At 53.6% G+C, this 19,353-nt stretch overlaps 1 protein-coding gene across 1 annotated transcript in view; it reads right to left on the reverse strand.

Moving 5' to 3' along the window:
• Xylt1 (xylosyltransferase I) overlaps positions 1-19,353 on the reverse strand; it is a 112,379-nt gene that overhangs the window by 19,649 nt on the left and 73,377 nt on the right. Inside the window, exons 6-10 of the mRNA XM_013011197.1 lie at positions 17,920-18,000; positions 10,018-10,234; positions 6,849-7,025; positions 5,202-5,476; positions 441-636 (exon numbers count right to left, since the gene is read on the reverse strand). Coding sequence (XP_012866651.1) covers positions 441-636; positions 5,202-5,476; positions 6,849-7,025; positions 10,018-10,234; positions 17,920-18,000 — 946 coding nt within the window. The remainder of the gene's footprint in view (positions 1-440; positions 637-5,201; positions 5,477-6,848; positions 7,026-10,017; positions 10,235-17,919; positions 18,001-19,353) is intronic.

The following is a 19,353-nucleotide window of genomic DNA, read 5'->3' on the forward strand; positions in this document are numbered from 1 at the left end:
CCCCATGGCCAAAAAAAAAAAAAAAAAAGGTTAAGCTGGGCGCTGGTGGCTCACGCCTGTCATCCTAGCTACTCAGGAGGCTGAGATCTGAGGATCGCAGTTCAAAGGCAGTTGGGGCAGGAAAGTCCATGAGACTCTTATCTCCAATGAACCACCAGAAAACCGGAAGTGGCGCTGTGGCTCAAGTGGTAGAGCGCTCGCCTTGAGCTGAAGAACTCAGGGACAGCTCCCAGGCCCAGAGTTCAGGTCCCATGACTGACAGAAAAAAAAAGTAGGCCAGGCTTCCAGGTCGTTCTATCCACTCATGCTGTGACCCTCCACCCTGTGTTCAGGGCCGTCTCCTCCCTCCGGCAACCCAAGAAACACAGGGTCCATGCTTGGCACAGGACCTGGCCAGGGCGCTGCAGAAGACAGCGTGTGTCCCAGCGCCCGGCTCTTACCTCAGAGAACTGGAGCCTCCCGAAGTCGCTTGGGGGGCTGGCGACCTTGAAGACTTTCTTTGGCATCACCCACGTCTCCAGAGTCTCGAGCTTGCTCACACCCAGGTTGGTAGCATGGTGCTTGATCAGGAAGCCCTGGAAGCGGTCAGCAAGGAAGTAGAGGTGGACGGATGCCGGGTGGCCCATTGGGTAGTACCTGAAAGCACAGCTCACAGGTCAGGGACTCCCAAGTAGCTGGGATTTCAGGTGTGCACTACTCTGTCCGGCTTCTTACCACGTTCTTCTGTGGTGTCAGTCTAAAAACGACTGCCATTGTATGGCTGGTCTTAATTACGAAGAACTTTTTGCTGAGTTATAAACGTAAAACATGCTGACTGTAGGAAAGCACAATAGAGAAAATAAAATGACTCCTTTTGATGCCTGTTCCCATAAATAACATTGATTCACAGGCACGCATTGAGTCCTCTGGTGCTCGGTACAGTGGAGCAGAGACGGTGTGTGAACACAGCTTACCGATGACTTTCCCTGCAGCCTCATTTTTATGTCTACATTTGCATAAATTACATAGCTGCATCTTGCCTTTGCTCCATGGGACTCCTCAAGCCTTAAAATATAGATTGTTTGTGTGTGTGTGTGTGTTTGCATGTGTGGGCATGTCTTATGTATGTTTTTAGGCATGCCTGTCTACCATTTATCATTATCCGTAGTCTAAAACAGCACTGTGTTAAACTTCCTCCAGCAAAATTATGTTTGGAATGTTTCTTTCTGTATGTGCGTGTGTGTATTTCTCTATTGGTAGTTCTGGGATTTGAACTCAGAGCCTTGCATTTGCCGGGCAGCTGCTCTACCCACTGCGTCGGGTCTGCAGTCCTATTCTGCTGTTGCTACTTTCAAGTAGGGTCTCTCAGCACGGGGCTGGCCTCATCCACACCGTGTGCTGGCTGGAAGGGGAGGAGGAAGCAAGGTTGAGATGGCTGGAAAAGAGCCCGGAGCGGGGAGCGGGGAGAGAGGGGAGGAGAAAGGTTCCTTGTCCTTCTTGCTTGTAAAATAAAAAGCTGTTGCTTGGGCCACCTATGAATTTGCCCAGCACTGATTCCCTCCTTACTTTCTGCTGTCCTCACCCAGCTAAATGCCTCATTTTGGAGCTGGAGTTTTCCATCTTTCTGTCCTGTTAAATGGCTGGGGAAGCCGCCTTCCCATGGTGCATCTGTGCGCAGCACTGACTGGAGGCTGGGGAAGGGTGGGGGCAGGGGGCCCTAGGAGGAAACCCCCCGGTGTGAGCCATGGAGACTCACACCAGTGCTCAGATCTAGGAGTCTCAGCGGCAGGAGGTCACAGCAGGGCTGGGACATGGAGTTTCTGGAGCTGATGGTGAGGCTTCGGGTCTGTGCTAGCCATCCATACAGTGGCGGACCACATGGGACTGGTTGAGCGCCTGAAGCTCGGCCTCGTGGTGGAGGAATGCCACTTCCCCTTGCGTTTCACCTCAAATAGGCGCTGGTGGCTCACGGTTATAGACGTCCCCAGGGCTCGGGGCCTTGTCATCAGACGTGATTCCTCTGTCCCCTGAATCCCCTGTGGCATGTGGGACTGACTGCCATTTTGGCATGAGGCTTCTAGAAGCCTCCCTTGGGTCCCCAGGCTTTCTCGCATCCTGTTTCTGATTTCTCCTCTTGGAAAGTCAGGAGATTTGGTTGCAAACATGTACGTCAGCTGACTTCCAATCTACGGGACTGGAGGCGGGTGTGGCGGGCGCCCCCTGCAGGCAGCATGCGGCACTGCACACACCGCCAGCTGGCACTGAACGGAGCTATCTGTAATAAATACGGCTCTACCTTCCAGTTTCCTTACATTTAAGGCCGCCATTCCAGGCATTCCTGCAATGCACATGTGTCGCTTCATAATGAGAAAATGAGTCAATGCACATTATTTTTAATAAGAGGTCAACATGGTGGACTGGAAATACACATAGGCATAAAATGCCTAGAGGAAAAAACCCAGGCTCTGCTTCTGCTCTGTTTCTTGCCTTTGGGGAGAAGGGTCTTGATTTATGTGTAGTTCTGATTCATAAATGTACAGCTTTGCCCACAGCAAGGCACGTGGTCCCGTAAGAGTTAAAAGAAACCAAATCAAAGAGGCCCAGGCCAAAGGATTACAGGCCTGAGGGACATGGTGGATTGCTTTATTCTAAAGCTAGTGCCAGGGGAGAATCCCAACAACCCTAAATAAATTGGGGGTGTCTTTTGGAACTTCCTATCAGCTCATTCATCTTCTGAGCTCTAGGAAGCCTGGGATTAAAGCCTGTCTTGCAGGATGGGCCGTGTACGGAGGTGACACGCCTGTGCGCCAGGCTGTCCACTCTACCGTAGAGGGCAGGGTAAAGGACCCCGGGGGACCGCAGCCACATACCAGGGGTGGGCCGGAGGTGACATCCCTGGGATACGTTCAGCTGGGGAGAGGTTATGGGGCTGTCAGAGGGGAACCCCGAAACAGTATTAGAAGGTGGGTGGTGTTTAGGATGGTCCTTAGGACGATGACAGTCACAGGAGGCTGTGAATAAAGATGGCGGCCAATGACTCACTCACCCATGAGATCCCCTAATGGCCTGTGCAGGACCGGGCCCTCGAGCATGGAAGACGTCAGGCAAACCTGGATACTGTTACTCAGCTTCAAACCCATCCGGCCCCTTTTGAGCATTTTCTCCTCTGAGCTTTACAGTTATGTTGTCCAGGGAGGGTGGTGAATAATACTCTCGGTTCACACATGGAGAAACTGAGGCTCAGAGTAGCTCACGATTAGCTTCAGGGCCACTGCTAGAAAGCAGAGGTGAGCTCGCAATGCAGGTCCCAGGCCCCTGGCCTACTCTACCCTAAGCAGACCTGTGAGCAGGGAGAAGGCCAGTTAGGTAAGGAAGTGGTAAACCTGGTGGCCGCTGCCCAGCATAGGGTCTGCTGGGGACAGACAAGGGGCAGGCAGGAAACCTACCCGTGTCTCAGAGAGTTGTGGGGAAAGGAGCCTTCCTTCTCCTTTCTTCCCTAAGAAGAGGGGGGAGGGGAGCAAAAAGGGCACAGGAAGACAGGCCCGGTGACAGGGGACTGTGGCTCAGAGCTCATTTCTTTTTTCACTGCGTGGTTAAAAGGAAGCTAGGAGAGGAGAAGGGGTGGGGAGAGAGGCAGCAAGGAGAGAGATCAGAGGCACGTCTGGGAATCTCTCCTAAAGCAATAATCAGAAAAGAGAATTAAAACACACTGGTTTTTTTGTTGCAAATATAGGATTCATCAGAAGAATAAAATAATGTCATTTGCAGGGAAATGGACGGAACTAGAACAAATCATGTTAAGCGAGGTAAGCGCATGTTCTCCCTTGATATGTGGAGGTTAGATCTGAAATGCGCTGGGATGTGACAAATTACACGGGATTCTAGATAGTCGCATGTAGTGAGACCCAAAGAGGATAGTCTTAGGAGGGAATCACAAAGGTGCAATACCCAAGCGCCTCTTCATATGTGTATAACATCACACACATTCTGAAATGAACTCCAGAGCTATGGAAACAAAGGACTCTTTTCTTACTTTGTTTTTTTCTTTGTCTGATGGTTCTGTATGCTTTACCTTCTATAGGGTTGTATTCACATGCATCTCTGAGGGAGGGTAAGGGGGAGGGCACAGAATCGGAGGAAAACGTGTGAAAGGGGGCATCATTGGAGCCCACTGGCTGCACTGGACATTGATGAAAGTGAACTATGCAACTCGTGGGTGGAGGGGGGACGGAGGGAATGGGAGAGAACGAGGGAACAGCTGACGCTGTACGAAAGGAAGTGTACTCATTACCATACACCTGGAAATGTCACCCCTCTGCCTGTCACCTCTATAATAACAACGAAGTAAATTAAGAAGAAGACATATATAGGATGTATCAGAACCTTGCTCACCACAGGGAAGGGTCTGGGCTCTCCTCTTCATTGGACAGAATGGGGACACTGAGGCCCGCGGGATGGTACGGGGAGGAGTGGGCACCAGATTCCTGCTGCCATGATGTCAATGTCCGTCAGAGAGGATGGGAGGAAAAGCCGGCGCAGGGGAGAGGGGTGGCTGGCTGCGGGGATATTGCTTTCCCCCCGACCCTTCCTCCTCCCCCCCCTCAAACTCTAGAACATCCTTTAAAAAAAATGCCCGCTCGTGGGAGGTGAGCTGATTCTAAGAGCTGGTAGAACATCTTAGAGTCAGAACTCTGCCTTTTAATGATTGATTGAGTTATATTTTTAGGTGGGAGAATGACATTATAATTATATATACATATATACATTTTAAAGGACACCCTATTTTTTCAGAGGTACCTATTAAAATATTTATGGCGGGAACTGACACCCGTGTCTGGGATTCCTTCCCGCTGTTGGAGAGGAGGGGGGGGGGGGGGGGGGGGGGGGGGGTAATGATGGCGGTTGATGGCTTCAGGGCTCTGCTATTTTCTCTGCTTTGTATGTATTTGACATCTTCCATCATGGAAGGCTGATTAAAAAACCCTTAAGTTGCTTTGTTTTGTGTTTCAGGGTTACCTGTCATTTAAGACCACCCCAAGGGCACACAAGGGTGGCATACATCTGTCTTAAAGCCACGGGCGATCAGCTGATCGAACTGCTGGGGGCAAAGGTCAGGGGGAGGTGGAGGCAGGGAGGCAGCAATGGAGGTGGCGGGTCAGCCACAGGGGTCCCTGCGGGGAGGACGTGGGGGGGGGCAGCGGGCCGGGGTTCCTGGGGCTCACCTGCAGCTGCTCTCCTCGGCGTCGGCGTTGGGGTGTGGGGCGGCCGCAGCGGCCCGCCGCAGGCCCAGGCGCGTGAAGGAGTGCAGCAGGCTGAGCATCACGTCGCTGAGGCTGTGCACGCCCTCCGGCTCATCGTAGATATTCTCCCAGTAGGCGCGGAGGCCCGGCGTGCCCGCGGGGTAGTTCCCGTACAGGTAGTAGTCCAGCTGCCCGATGATCTCCTGATTCACCACCGCCTCGAACTTGCGGGCAAAGAAGGTGGGCCGGGCTGTCTGCTGTGCTCACAGATTGAAGAGGGAAAGGGCGTCAGCAGGTGCTGGGGAGACCACCCTCCCCTTCCCACGGTGAGGGGCACCGGGATCCAAACCCCTGCTCTCACACCGGCAGACCCCTCTGTGTCGGGAGGGGACTTGAGGACCCAAGCAGTCCATGCCTGGAGGGCATGGGATGCCGGACACCTCGGCATCACGTAAATGATGGCTATTTCCACCGAGTCCTCAGCTCAACTGCGAGCAGGGAGGAGGAGTTCCAGGAATTATTCATCGAAGGGCACACACACACACACACACACACACACACACACACACACACACACACACACACACACACACGGACGAGCCGGGGCAAATATAGCCTGGGGATGTGTCTTAGGTGGCCAGGAGGATGTGTTGAAACAGAACTCTCTGGCAGCGTTTAAGAAGTGGAAGCTTCAAGCAACCATTTCTGGTTTCCTGTGTTTACACGCACAGTCCCAGACTGTACTTGGGAGGGAGAGATCAGCAGATCACAGCCAGGAGTCTGAATCGCTAACAGGCTTTAGCAGTGGCCTGACCCCTGACCAAGCTAACTCCGCTTTCCCCCCACTCTCTCTTCTTCTGGCCATTCTTTCTTTCAGGCTTATTCTTTCTTTATTTCTTGGTGGTTTGCTGGTGCAGGGGGAGGGAGCAGAACTCCTTAGGCTGACACTTTATGGCAGTGTGCCTCCAGCCCTGCTTTTTACTGGTTATTTTTGAGACAGGATCTCACTTCCAGCCTGGAGTGTTGTCTGAGTTGCGATTTACCTATGACAAGTACACTGCCAAATCTAGAGGAATATTTTGTTTAAAAAAAAAAAAAGAACTTATTTTGGGGTCCACACAAGATGGTGCCTGCCTGTAAGGAGGTAGGAGGCAGAGATTGGGAGAATCAGAGTTCAAGGTCAGTCAGTCCCAGCCCCAACACACACACACACACACACACACACACACAGAGTCAATGCCCCATCTCAACCAGCAAGCTAGACTACAAGAGATGTTCAAACATATGCTGCTACTTTCCTAACCTCTATCCAATAGGGACAGCCGTTGTCAGTCCCCAGGATGGCATCTATATATATTTTTTTGGGGGGGAGGGGACTGACTGAGGAATGTTCTAGGGGGTTGTGATTTGAAAGGGAGTAAAAGGAGTAGCACGGCCTTGGAAATAGATCCTTGAATAAGGCTTTTGCCCTTCCTGTGCCTCAGTTTCCCTGTAAGATGGAATATGAGCATGCACGTACATCCTGTGAGGCTGTAGTGGGGTTGATTGATGAACGGTCTGAACCGCCCTGGCAGCAGGGGCTGTGGGAGCGCAGGCCCGGGCGGGGCCTGGGGCGGGCGTCGGGCTCACCTGGAAGCGGAGGAAGTCCTGCGGCTTGAAGTCGTTGGGGGAGCAGCCGCACCAGTCCACGATGTGCTTGTACTGGCACTTGCAGCCCAGCTTGCGGTTCCAGTTGGTAATGCGCAGGTTGTTGTCCACCATGGTGTCGCAGTGGGGGCCATTTTCCAGCACCGTGTGGAAGAAGGACTGCCGGGTGGGAAGAGGGGCCAACCTTAAACCTCCTGTCCTCCCCTGAGTACGTGGGTCAGGGCTTCTCAGTGGAGTGGGGTCCAGCTCTGGGACAGCCGGCCTCTGTCCTGAGCGGCTGGTTCGACTCGGGAGCTGGCTACTCCCCGGAGTGCCATCTTTAACCCACGCCTACAATCTGACATCAAGACTCGGCTCGGGGTGTCTGCTGTCTGCCCAGTAGACAGCCAGGGCCTCTCAGGGCTGTCAACACATGGGGATGGGAGGCAAACATGGGGACATCTCCCAGGACACCTTGGGCTAGGGAGGCTCAGACCTCTGGGTCTGAGGGAGCGTGGGCACAACCACCAAAGTGTCCAGACTCTGCCAGCCACGAGGGAGGGATGACACATAGGGGTACATAAACCTGGGGCAGAGGTACCCCAGATCCCTGTCACACACACAGTGTGACCACAACCAGGGGTGGGGGGGGGGAGAGGACACTCCAGAGGGGTTCGCTGTCCATGGTGCTGAACTAGGCCACGCAGTGTGACCACAAGGGAAGGGCTGCTGTCCATGGTACTGGACCAGGAGCCATGATTCGTCGTATAGTCTAGGAGGTCAACCTCTGAGACAGAGGCAATGGCCAGCGTGGAAAGACAGCAGAGAGGAGGCACAATGGTTGGAGCTGCTGAGATTTTTTCTTTTTGGCAGAGTAGCCAGGAGAAAGGTGAGGCCAGCCTACAGGAGAAGACAGCCCTCCCCCGCCCCAGCTCCCCAAGGGAGGCTGCCGGGGACGTGTTTGTGGGCGCAGACACTGGTGTCTCCTCAGCTAGTCCCCAGGGGCGTGTGGGAGCAGGGAGGGCTGAGTGGGCAAGAGACTCGGGGGACAAGGGAGGAAAGGTAGGGCTCACGGAGTCCTGGGCACCAGCAGTGAGGCCAGTGTCTTGACAAAAACAGCCAGACTCCCAAAAAATCTCCTCTACAGGGTGGGTGGGAAAGATGAAGCCACTGTGCCACTCCTGTGGGTCCCCGGGACACAAGGTGCCAGGCCAGCCAGCCTGGATGGTGTCCTGGTCCACAGAGACACGCCTTCCCCACCGAGTGACAGGAAGAGAACCCAGTTCCCAACCACACCCCCTCCTTCCCCACCATGCAGTTTCCCCAGGGATCATGGATGACAGGGCATCAGACCTGAGAGAAAAGGGAGAATTCTGCTGATGCAGGATTAAAAGCTGCAACTTAACACATGTGAAAATCACTACATGAGCCACCTTGCTCTGGTCTGGGCTCAGGCCAGCTGCATGCTGGGGGCTCACGCCTGTAAGCCTAGCTACTTAGGGGGCTGAGGCCTGAGGATCACGGTTCAAAGCCAGCCCAGGCAGATAAGTCTGTGAGACTCTTACTTCCAATTGACAACTAAAATGCCAGAAGTGGAACTATGGCTTAAATGATAGAGCACTAGCATTAAGCACAAAAGCTCAGACAGCACCTAGGCCCTGAGTTTAAGCCCCAAGACCAGTGCACATGCACTCTGTCTGTCTGTCTCTCTCTCACACACACACGGAGACCACATGGTTTACAGCTGGGGGCCCCACTAGGGTGTAATGGGGGCTCAACCATGAAGCTACAAGCTCAGTAGCAACAGATCCAGCTGTGTTGCCCATGCAGATCTGGGAACATCATTTCTAGACTGGTCTGGGTTGATTTAGGATGGGCTGCCATCTGAGACAATGGGAGTTTCCCACCCTGGGGGCCAGTAAGTGATTTTGGGCTCCCTGAAGCTCCCCACGGGACGCGAGGCTGTGGCCTGAGTAGATGACAAGCAGGAGGGCTGTGCAGGAAACAGAGCTGGCCAGCTCTGGGATGGCTCGGGTGTCTGGGTGTGACTGTGCAGCCCACACTACTTCCATCAAGGACTGAAAAGGGATTGCTGGTGCTGACAGGTGGTCATTATGTAATTGGTAGCTGTAGAGGGTCTGGATGAAGGTCAAGTGGATCTGTCTACCTGCTCTGGAAGGGTCAGCAAGTACAGCTGTGCAGGCTTTCTCCTGCAAGATTCCCCAGAGGCATCATAATTGCTGAAAGCATTAGAGGCTTGCTTTTTTTTTTTTTAATTTTCAGTACTGGGCTCTGGATTTGAGGCTTTGAGCCTGCTTGGCAGGTGCTCTACCACTTGAATCCACCTCTAGCACATTTTTGCCTTGGTTATGTTTTTGAGCTATAGTCTCTCCTTTTCATCCCAGGTTGGCCTGTGATCTTCCTATTTATACTTTTTGCTATAACTGGAATGATAGCTAAGAACCACCCTACACAGCCTTTCCTGTTGAGATGGGCAGGGGGCGGTGTCTTGAAATCTTTTGGTCTAGGCTGGTCCAAACCACAATCCTCCTGCTCTTACCAGAGTAGCTAGAATTACAGGCATATACACCTGTATTTTTATTTTTATTTTTGTCGGTTGTAGGGCCTGAACTCCGGGCCTGGGTGCTGTCCCTTAGCTCTTCAGCTCAAGGCTAGCGCTCTACCACTTGAGCCACAGCACCACTTCTGGCTTTTTCTGCTTAGGTGGTGCTGAGGAATCGAACCCAGGGTCTCATGTGTGCAAGGCGAGCACTCTACCACTGAGCCACCTTACCATCCCTACACCTGTAATTTTAAAAATAACATTTTCTCCCTGGAAAATGGAACCAAGGTGTCTTGCTCTAACAAAATCAGTTTGTTTGTTTGTTTTAAAGAAATATCCAATAGGGCCTGAGCATCTTGAGCAAGAGCTGCCTTTTATGTTTACACAAATGCATTGCGCAGGCGGCTGGGGGTGATACAGCTTCTGGCGGCCTGGAGGGGACCCAGAGGCCCTGCTGCGGTCCCCACATGGCCAATGCAAGCCCAACGCATTCTTATCTGGACAAGGCAGGCAGACCTTCGACATAGCTTTGTCGAACACCCCGCCGCTCTGCAGGCCGCAGCTGGCCCCGGCCTGTGTCGGGGGGAGGGGGGGATCCCTGGGACTCACCTCGGCCGGCAGCAGCGTGTAAGAGTAGAACTCCTTCATCTTGGTCACCAGGTCATCCGTGGAGAACGTCACATATTCCACGAACTTGCGGTTCAGCAGGAACCAGTCGGAGCCGCCGTCCACTGAGATGCCCTCGGGGATCCGCCGGTCCCCCAGGCGCCACATGTGGGTGTCACACTCCAGGAAGAGCCGGTCCAGGCCTTGCTTCCGGATGAACCTGCGGAGACCAGCTAGCCCTGAGTCCTGTGGGGAGGGAGCGCTGCCCAGAGTCCCAGGTGCTCTTGGGTCATTTGTGGAGCATTTTTGCAGGGGTTGGGGGCTCTGTGCTGTCCTCTGGGACAGGCGCCCTCAGTTACCCCTCACACCGGGAGCCACTGCAGTCAGAGAGCCACGATCGCAGGCCACGTCCACAGCACTTTCCAGACCACATTGTTTGTGCGGTGGCTGCAGCCTATTTCCTGTCCTCGAAGACGGCACTCTCTGGAGAGACCACGCCCACAACGCACATGTGCGCAACGCATGTACTTCTGGCTGGTGTTTGCGGTGCCGGGCCTCGTGCGTGCCCGGCGGGTGCTCGACTGCTGAGCCACGGCCCCTGGGCCTCAAGGGATTCTTGACTTAATATGACGCTGGGGACCACAAAATAGTGTGAAAGTGCCAACTCAGCCACGTTTCTCCACGAATGGGTCACAAAACAAGGTATCAGGCAACCATGGCATATGTGACGTGAGAGCACGTGACACAGCCAGGGGCGGGCGGCTCACGCCTGTCATCCTAGCTGCGCAGGGGGCTGAGATCCGAGGATCATGGTTCGAAGCCAGTCCAGGCCTGAAAGTCTGTGAAGACTCTTATCTCCAATAAGCTGCTCAGAAAAAGCCAGAAGTGGTGCTATGGCTCAAGTGGTAGAGAGCTAGCCTTGAGCACAAAGAGGCTCAGGGACAGTGCTCAGACCCTGAGTTCAAGCCCCAGGACCGGGGCTGGCTTAAAAAAAAAAGCACGTTATCCATGCCAAGACCAGTCACTGTGCCAACACTTGATACTTACATCATTAGATTGTGGTTAGGATTTGGTGGAAATAGAGATATTGTTGGGTTCCTAATCAACATCATAGACTGAGTCTCTCCTCGCGAGTGCCCAGATTAGTAACTCCTCCCCTAGTAAGTCTGCACACATCGCCTCGTCTCATCTAGGATTTGATTGTGGATTGAGCAATAACCAAGCTTTCCACACAAACTGTTATTTCCCTCAGTGAGCGTCCGCTGCGCATGCACTGTGGGCCCCACTGCCCTGGGTGCTGCTGACAGGGTTCAAGGTGAAGATGACCCCTGGTCCCCACTGGGGAGGTTACAGCCCAGAGGCCTCCCAAGCTCTGTCTGCCTTCCAGCCTCTGAGCCTCACATGCATGGAGCAATCTGTGCTCTGCAAGCCCATGAACAGTGCGTGCGGCTGAGTACCTCCGCCCCTTGCCCGCTCATGGCTGATCCACACAACCACTAGTCTGTGCCACCTCCTGTGGAGGTTCGGGCTTCAGGATCTGCTCAAAAGCCCCTCACAAGCTGAGAGTCACTGGAAAGCGAGGATTGCTCTCAGAGCCTCAGTTTCCCCTTGGTATGAGTGCAGATTTGGGCCAGGTCTCCATCTTTGTCTGGGTGTTTATAAGGACCACATAGATCTGGGAAGCTGTGAAGTGTGCTGGTTGTGGTATGGGTGTATGTGTGTGTGTGGGGGGGTGGGTTGACTATGGAGAAAGCGTAATGCAGTTCTGAAACCATTTCATTCCCTTAACATGCTTCTGGCTGAATAACACATCTCCCCCAGGCTGAATCTTGTCCCAAGGCCTCTGGCCAGAATTCTAGCAGTGATGGTCCAGGAGTCACTCCGTTATACCTAAGAAGAGGGTCCCGTGGGCCAGGTGTTATCACAGGACACCTGCAGACAAAGAGGGCCAGAGAGGGCAGGCAACTTTCCCAGCAGCACACTGAGGCTCACACAAGGGCAGAAGGCCCAGAAGCCAGTGTCCCTGGGCTGGTTCTCTCCACATACAAAAGCTAAGCTTGTTAGCACAGCCAAGTTCTTGCTGGGGAGTGGCTTAGTGAGGGTATCTTTACTGTGTCACAGCTTTACCCAGATGGTAACACAAGGGGTCAATAAAGGGAAATAACATCCTATCTCAGCTTTGGCTGGTGTGTGTGCATCATCACACAGAAAACTTTAACTTTCAGATAGCTTGTGTGAAAATTTACATGGGAGGTAGAGGAGAGGGAGAGGGAGAGGGAGGGGGGGGGAGAGAGAGAGAGAGAGAGAGAGAGAGGGACAGAGATAAGAGAACAGAGGTAAAGGGACTTGCTGGTCCTTCCTTAGACCGGCTCTTATATTTCATGTTCCATTATATGGGATAATAGCGTCGTCTTGCAATTTTAATGTGATGTCCCAGGCCATAATATTCAAATGCAATATTTATGTAGTCATCTCCAAAATGAAATATTCATGCATTGGGAGATTGGCTCTATATTTACTGTGTTCCAAACTTGGATACGCTGCAAATATATGCTTTGGTTAATTATGAGTAAATAGACAAGCGAGTCCCCAGATTTTAGAAGTTTCTAAGGTCACGGGGCCTGCCGAGGACTTTGTTTTCACTTGGGAGAGAGTGGCAGAGGCCCAGAATCTGGGTAACAACCAGATGAGAGGCTGTTTGGATTTGGGCATTCATCATGACTTGAAAGAGTGAAACAGGAGCACAAGGTAAGTCAGTGAGGACACAATGGGATGCCTCTCTCTCTCTCTCTCATTCTGTAGCTCTCTCGTTGATCTTGGCTCTCCAGCAGAGGGTGCCCAGCTCTCTGCCCTACGGGGTGAACACAGCTTCACAGAAGTGCTCCGGTACACAGAGGGGACCAGTGATGCTCCTGCTTCACTTCCAGTTGCCATGGTTACCCTGTGCATCCTGGCAACAGGTGGCCCCATAGCAGAAGAGACATTGGGCAGAACCAGGTCCTAATCCTACTCCTGTGGCACACACAAGCATCCACGACCCCATCCTGCCAAATCAAAGCATGATGGAGTCTGCTCCACGGGGGGTTTGCGAGATATGTGGTAAGCGGTGGTTACCCAATCAATGAGCCGACCCAACCTCCAGTCCCTTCTTACATGGTGGGGGGCATCCCCTGTTTCCCCTGGCATCCCGGACCCTCCTTTCAAGCTTCATTCTTACCCTCCACTCTCTCCATGTGTCCAGTACTACCGGCTATATGTGAGCCCAAGGTAAAAGAGATGCCTGTCCAATTGTGCTCGTGGCGCTCTATCTAGAACACTGCTAAGCACACAAGTGCAGTGTGCTCAATAGACAATTACTGAGCAAATGAGCAGAGGGGAGGGTAGCCACCACAGCTCTTGGCAGTCGGGACATCCCGGGAATCTGTAACCAGGTAACTAGTTCTTATAATGCACTTGAGGAAGGAAGCGAATCTCAGGAAGGTTAGGTAATTTCCTCCAAAATCACACAGCTAGAAAGCTTGGTTGAATCCAGGTCTGGCTGGGCCCAACACCAGCCTTTAGCCCTTCAACCACCTCAAAAACACAATGGCCAGAGAAGAGAGACAGAGAAGCGTGAGAAAAGGTCTTATGATTGGTGCTGGGAAGGGGTGCTCTGGTGACATTTGGGGACTTGGCTCCAGAATGAGCTGTCTGGCGTCACCCTGCTTTCCTTCCTGGGCTCACAGAAACAAACGGCTTACCTTCCTGAGAGTTTCCAGTGCCACACAGGACTGAGTCCCAGCTAAAAAGGGATCCAATGAGAGCCATGGGGACCAATCTACCAGCATGACTGTCATCCACAAGAAAGGCTGGATGAGAGCTGGGAAGGTGGCTCAGTGGTTGAGCGCTTGCCTTGCATGCCTGAGGCCCTGGATTCGATTCCTCAGCACTACATAAGCAAAAAGAAAAAAGCCAGAAGTGGTGCTGTGGCTCAAGTGGTAGAGCACTAGCCTTGAGCTGAAGAGCTGAGGGACAGTGCCCAGGCCCAGAGTTTAGGCCCCACAACTGGACCCCCCCAAAAAAAGAAAGGCCGGATGAAGTCAGGGGGGAGCGGTCCTGGCCCCCCTTTCATGGAGTGGAGGACCGAGAAAAGAACCCCTGTGGTCTCTCGATGAAGGCTCTCTTCATCAGTCCCCCTGTCTACAATCTTGGCACACTCATAAGCGTGAGATTATTCCAGAACTGTCTTACCCCCTTTTTGAGTTTAAAGAGGAAAATATCTGCCCCTTTGATTTTTATAATATGTCCAAGCAAGAAGGAATCTTAACGTTTAGCTAATATATCTAAAGCTACAGATGAAACCACAAGAAGATAAAGACAGGATGACAGCCCCAAATCCTACAACTTGGGGAAACCCCTCCTGATGTTCTGTCTTCCCACCCAGTGGTTTCCCCTCCCCTCCAGATCCTTTACAAATCGAACATTTTAGTTTAAAAGTCAAGTCTGGGAATCAGGCCTGCAGACAGACGTGCCACGCATGAAATCAGCCCCGACGGGGACAGGCTCACCGTGACACAGCTGGATGCCCAGGGCCCAGGCCCGGCTTCTCGGGGCCAGGTGCAGTGTCAGCTATTAGCCGAAGGCGCTTTTAATCACGCGGCCTGTTTCTGCATCTTGAGCGCAAACAGAGATCAATCATGCCTGCCTCGGACCAGGGAGTATGAAGAAGGTTTCAGAGAGATTGGATAGGGAGAGGGCTGAGCCTGGCACTCAGCATGCAGAAAGCACCTCACAAATATCCACAGCGGATTTAAATGTCTCCTCCTCTTCTCCGTGTTGAGGCTGGGTGGACGATAAGGGGGTGGGAGGCGGGTCTGGGGCTGGAGAAAACCCTTCCACAGCTGCAGAGCAGTAGAGCTTCAGGACCACGGACAGTGCCCAAGGCCCGGGGAGGGCTCCACACCGCCTGTGCCTTCTATTGGAACAACACCTGTTGGACTCGGAGCAATTCTGTCTGAGTTCCACAAATAAAAGCCTCCTTCCTGTCTCCGCAAACCAGGAGCTCCCTGGGTCTGAGCTGGGCCTCCCCAAATGCTCCCTGCTGGTCATTCTTCAAGCCGGCCTGGGCCAGCTGCTCACAGCGCTTGAGTCCCTCCCTGCCGGACCTCCATGAGTCCGCAGTCTGTATGGTTTTCCGCATTTTATGTCCTTTTTATTTGTGCTGGTCATGGGAACTGAACTCAGGGCCTTGTCCATACTAGGCGAGCACTCGACCCCTTGGTCCGTGACCCCCTTTTGTTTTAGTTGTTTCTGAGACAGGCTCTCAGTAACGTTGTCCAGCTGGCCTCAAAACTGGGGTCAGTGAAGAGATCTCAAAAATGTTATAATACTCAGTCCTCCGGTCCCATGTCCCTGTCTGGGTCTTCTAAAGATAACAACGCAGGCGACCCCTGGTGGTGTCTATAATCTCAGCTCCTCGGGAGGGAGAGATAAGGAGGATCCTGGTTTGAGGCCAACCCGTGCAAAAGCACGAGACCCTATCTAAAAAGCAAAGTGAGAAAAAGCTGGGGGTAGTGGTGGTGGAGGAGAGAGCCTGAGTTCACAATGCCAGTGCATTCATTCCTCCTCAAAATAGGAGGAAACAGCCGTGACAGTCAAAAATCCAACCTCCGAATTCTCACAGCTGGGTTGGGGGGGGCAGACATGGGGTGCAGAGCTGCCGTTTTGACACCAGTGGCTGGACCCAGACTCCCCTCTGCTCTTAGGACTTGACCGCACTGTGACCCAGCGCTAGACACCAGAGCCCCAGGATCTCCCTGCTCCCCCCAAAATGAGTGGAGGCTCTGGATGGAGCAGGCAGGAAATGCCCCCTCTGCCCGAGACGCCCGGAGGTCCCAGGACCTCTTCTGGAATATACTATACTGGCCTCTTCTCCGGGACAGCTGCTTCAGCTCGGCCTTGCCGGCACTGCCTGGGAAGATGAGAGCTGGGTCCCGCTCTTGCTCCATCTATCGGGGACTTTGTTTTTGCAGAGAGCAGGAGAGACCGTGAACACCGCGGCCCTCCACCCTCATTTCATTACAGCACAGCCAGGCCCAGTTTGGCCGCTATGACGATATGAGCTGCCCCGGCCATCTCCTCCAGCCCGAGCCGGAAGTCCAGATTGGCTGCCGAAGGCCGGAGGCCAGACAGAAGGCCAGAGGAGCTATGGAGAAAACCCAGGGAGGCTCCCCGCTGCCTGCCTGCCTCCTGCTCCCCATTTTCCATCTTTTGGGCTCTCTTCTTACAAGGGCAGGCCTAGGAGCAGGGGAGCGGAGGCTCAGAGGGACTGTGGAGAGCTTCCCCTTTGGCCAACTTGCTTTGCTTTTCCCTCTTCTTTTCAGTAGTATGGGGTTTGAACTCAGGGCCTCACACTTACAAGCTAGGCATTCCACCATATGAGCTATGATCCTTCCCCTCCCCCCCCCCTTTTTCTTGCTTGTTTGCTTTGGGAAAGGGTTGTGCTTTTTCCTGAGCGGGTCTCAGAATGCAATCCTCCAACCTCCACCTCCCAAGAAGCTGGGACACTGGGCTCTGTCACCCCAAGGTGTGTGCATTCTGCCTCCACCGGAACCACACTGCTGGGGCGAACGGCTTTTTCCATGATGCAGCTTGTCTGCGCCAATCAAACTCCAGGCTGCCCAGAGGGGAAGATGGGTGCTCATTCTCTCCCTAGCGGAGGGCAATACCGAGAGCGGGGTCACTCCATTCAATTCCCCCTTCATGGAATCATGCCTGGCCCTCTCCCGATCACTGGTTTTGAGGCTGAAAGACCTGGGGTTCACATTCTGGCATTTAACCAGCTGTGCAATGTTAGTGCACAACGGTTTGAGTCCCGAAGCTGCCTTTCATTTCCCGAGAGTGAGGTGAGAGAGGGTGGTCCCTGTGCTGAATGATGGGGGGCGGGTGTCTCTGGGAAGAGCGGGGGCGGGGGCCTGGCACAGGGAGGGACACTTGGAAGGAAGACTTTCCCAGTGGCAATGACTCTTATTTGCCCATGAAAGGAAACCAAATCTTTGCAAAAGTTTGGGACCCAGGACACGTTGCCTGCTTTTTGTCTCTCCCTGGGGCAAACTGGGTCAAAAGGCTAGCCCCAAAGCAAATACCGCCGCCAGCAATGGCCGAGAAGGTTTCCAGGGGAGATGGCAAGCAGGAGCGCCGAGGATGGGGGAGAAGGCAGGTTGGGGAGAGGAGACAGGCCTCGGCCTGGAGAAGAAGGCTTGGGAAGGATTTGCCAGGAGAAAATTCAGACACGGCACTGTAAGCCTTTGGCTTTCTCCAGAGGAGCTAGAAACCTGGATCAGCCCCGGGGAAAATGCCGCTGTTAGTGTTCAAATGCGATGCCTGAATTAAAGCAGAATGAAACAGCAGAGGGCCGTTTGCAGTCTGTTGACCAGCCTACCGGGGTGGGTACGCGGTTCCAGACACCGCCTATAGGGGGCGCTTGAGACATCGCCGCTGCCCATCCCAGAGTCTCCCTGTCTGTGCAGAAAGTAGGCGTCCAGTGTGAGGCTCTGATCTCTGCTGATACTTGGTGGGGGGGGGGGACATCATGATGAGTCTGTGCTGGCAGAAGACTTTTTTCCACTAGAAAAGAAACTCCATGAGAGGCCTGAACTGGTTGTTGTTCACCAATAGAATAATGCCCAACCCACCACGGGCCCTTGGTGAATGTTGACTGACTAAATGATTCAGGGCTATCACTCAGAGGGCGGGCCTCCGTCTTCCCCCCGGTGAAAGAGAAATGAATCGTGGTGGTTCACCTCTGAGCTCTTCCGACTAGCCTAGAAGGAAGCCTCCCTTCCCACCTCCATCTCCACCCAGCGATCGCTTAGGTTTTCCGCTCTGTTGGACGCACGCAGGGGTAGGGGACTCTGTATTTCTTACCTTGCGTTGTCCCGGCCGTGCGATTTCAGGAAATTCATGTCTCGGTACCGGGAGAGAAACGCCACCAGCTGGTCGTTCGTCCTGTGGGGAGCAAACCGAGAGGAAGGTCAGGACGCGGCAGAGCCCGCGGGGCTGCCCCGGCTCGGCCCCCCTGCCCTGTCAGCGGCACCCCGGTGCGCCCTTGCTTCCTCTGCCTTCCTGATCTCCCCCAGGGCCTGCTGAGGGTCCTCTCTGCAGCTCCCACGCCACTCTGTTAAGACACGCCGATGACTCACGCCTGTAATCCCAGCTACTCGTGGCTGAGAGCTGAGGATCATGGTTCAAAGCCAGCCCTGGCAGGAAAGTCCATAAGGCTCTTATCTCCAATGAACCATCAGAAAACTGGAAGTGGAGCTGTGGCTCAAGCGGTAGAGTGCTGGCCTTGAGCTGAAGAACTGAGGGCCAGTGCCCAGGCCCAGGGTTCAAGACCCATGACTGATTAAAAAGACAAGAAGAAAGACACAGTGCTTGTGTCCCCCTCCCTTGACCTGCCCTGAATCAGGAATTTCTGGAGGACAAGCCAGTGTCTTAATATATTCCATTCCTGTGCCCTGCCTCCGTGTGCAGCCCACTGCCAAATACGGAGCAACCTCAGGGCCTTTGGACATGCCGTGCCTGGGGAACATGTCCTGTATCTTCCCATCTCTGGCCGTCCACATCTCCTCCAGATGTCACCTCAGTGGAGGCTTCCCTTGCAGCTCTACCTTCTGGCCCTCTCCCACCTTCTGTCACCCCATCCTCCCGTTACTTCACCATTTTATCGCCACCCGAGGGCCCTGACCTTGCTTGCACTACAATGCAGTAGCAGCCACGAGCATGGGACCCTGTGGGTTTCGCTCATCCCTGGCTCCCAGGAAGAGCTACATTCAGGTTTGCTGAGTGAATGAGTGTGTGAATGAATGAATGTGTACGAATGAGTGAATGAATGAGTAAACATATGCAGGAGTCCAGCCCTTGAATGGAACTCTTCAATGGCATTCTGAGCAGGGAGCCCCGGGGGCTCCTGATGGGGTCTCTACCCAGGACCAGGCACTGGATACACACAGCGACATTGCTCCAGTGTTGTTATGCCCAATTTATCACCAACCATCTCAGTGATCGCGGCGCAGTCACAGCTGATCAACGTGCATGCGTGTATGGCCGTGACAGTATTTTAAAAGAGCGTCCACAGGCCTCCATCTGCCAGGGACACGGTCACCTTTTCTTTTTGTTGAATAAACCCAAGCAGGTGAAGGGACTGGGTGTGACCAAGCCTCCCTGGGCGGGCTCCGTGTCCCCCAGCTTTGCAAAGCAGGAAGGGGTGAACCGCAGGGGAAGGCCACGCAGGGCCTGAGAAGCAGGGTGGGGGCCCACGGGAAGAAAGAAATACCTGGGCTCCAAAGGCAGAAAGATCTG

The sequence above is a fragment of the Dipodomys ordii genome, unplaced genomic scaffold (assembly GCF_000151885.1).
Source record: "Dipodomys ordii isolate 6190 unplaced genomic scaffold, Dord_2.0 Scaffold14, whole genome shotgun sequence".
NCBI lineage: Eukaryota > Metazoa > Chordata > Mammalia > Rodentia > Heteromyidae > Dipodomys > Dipodomys ordii.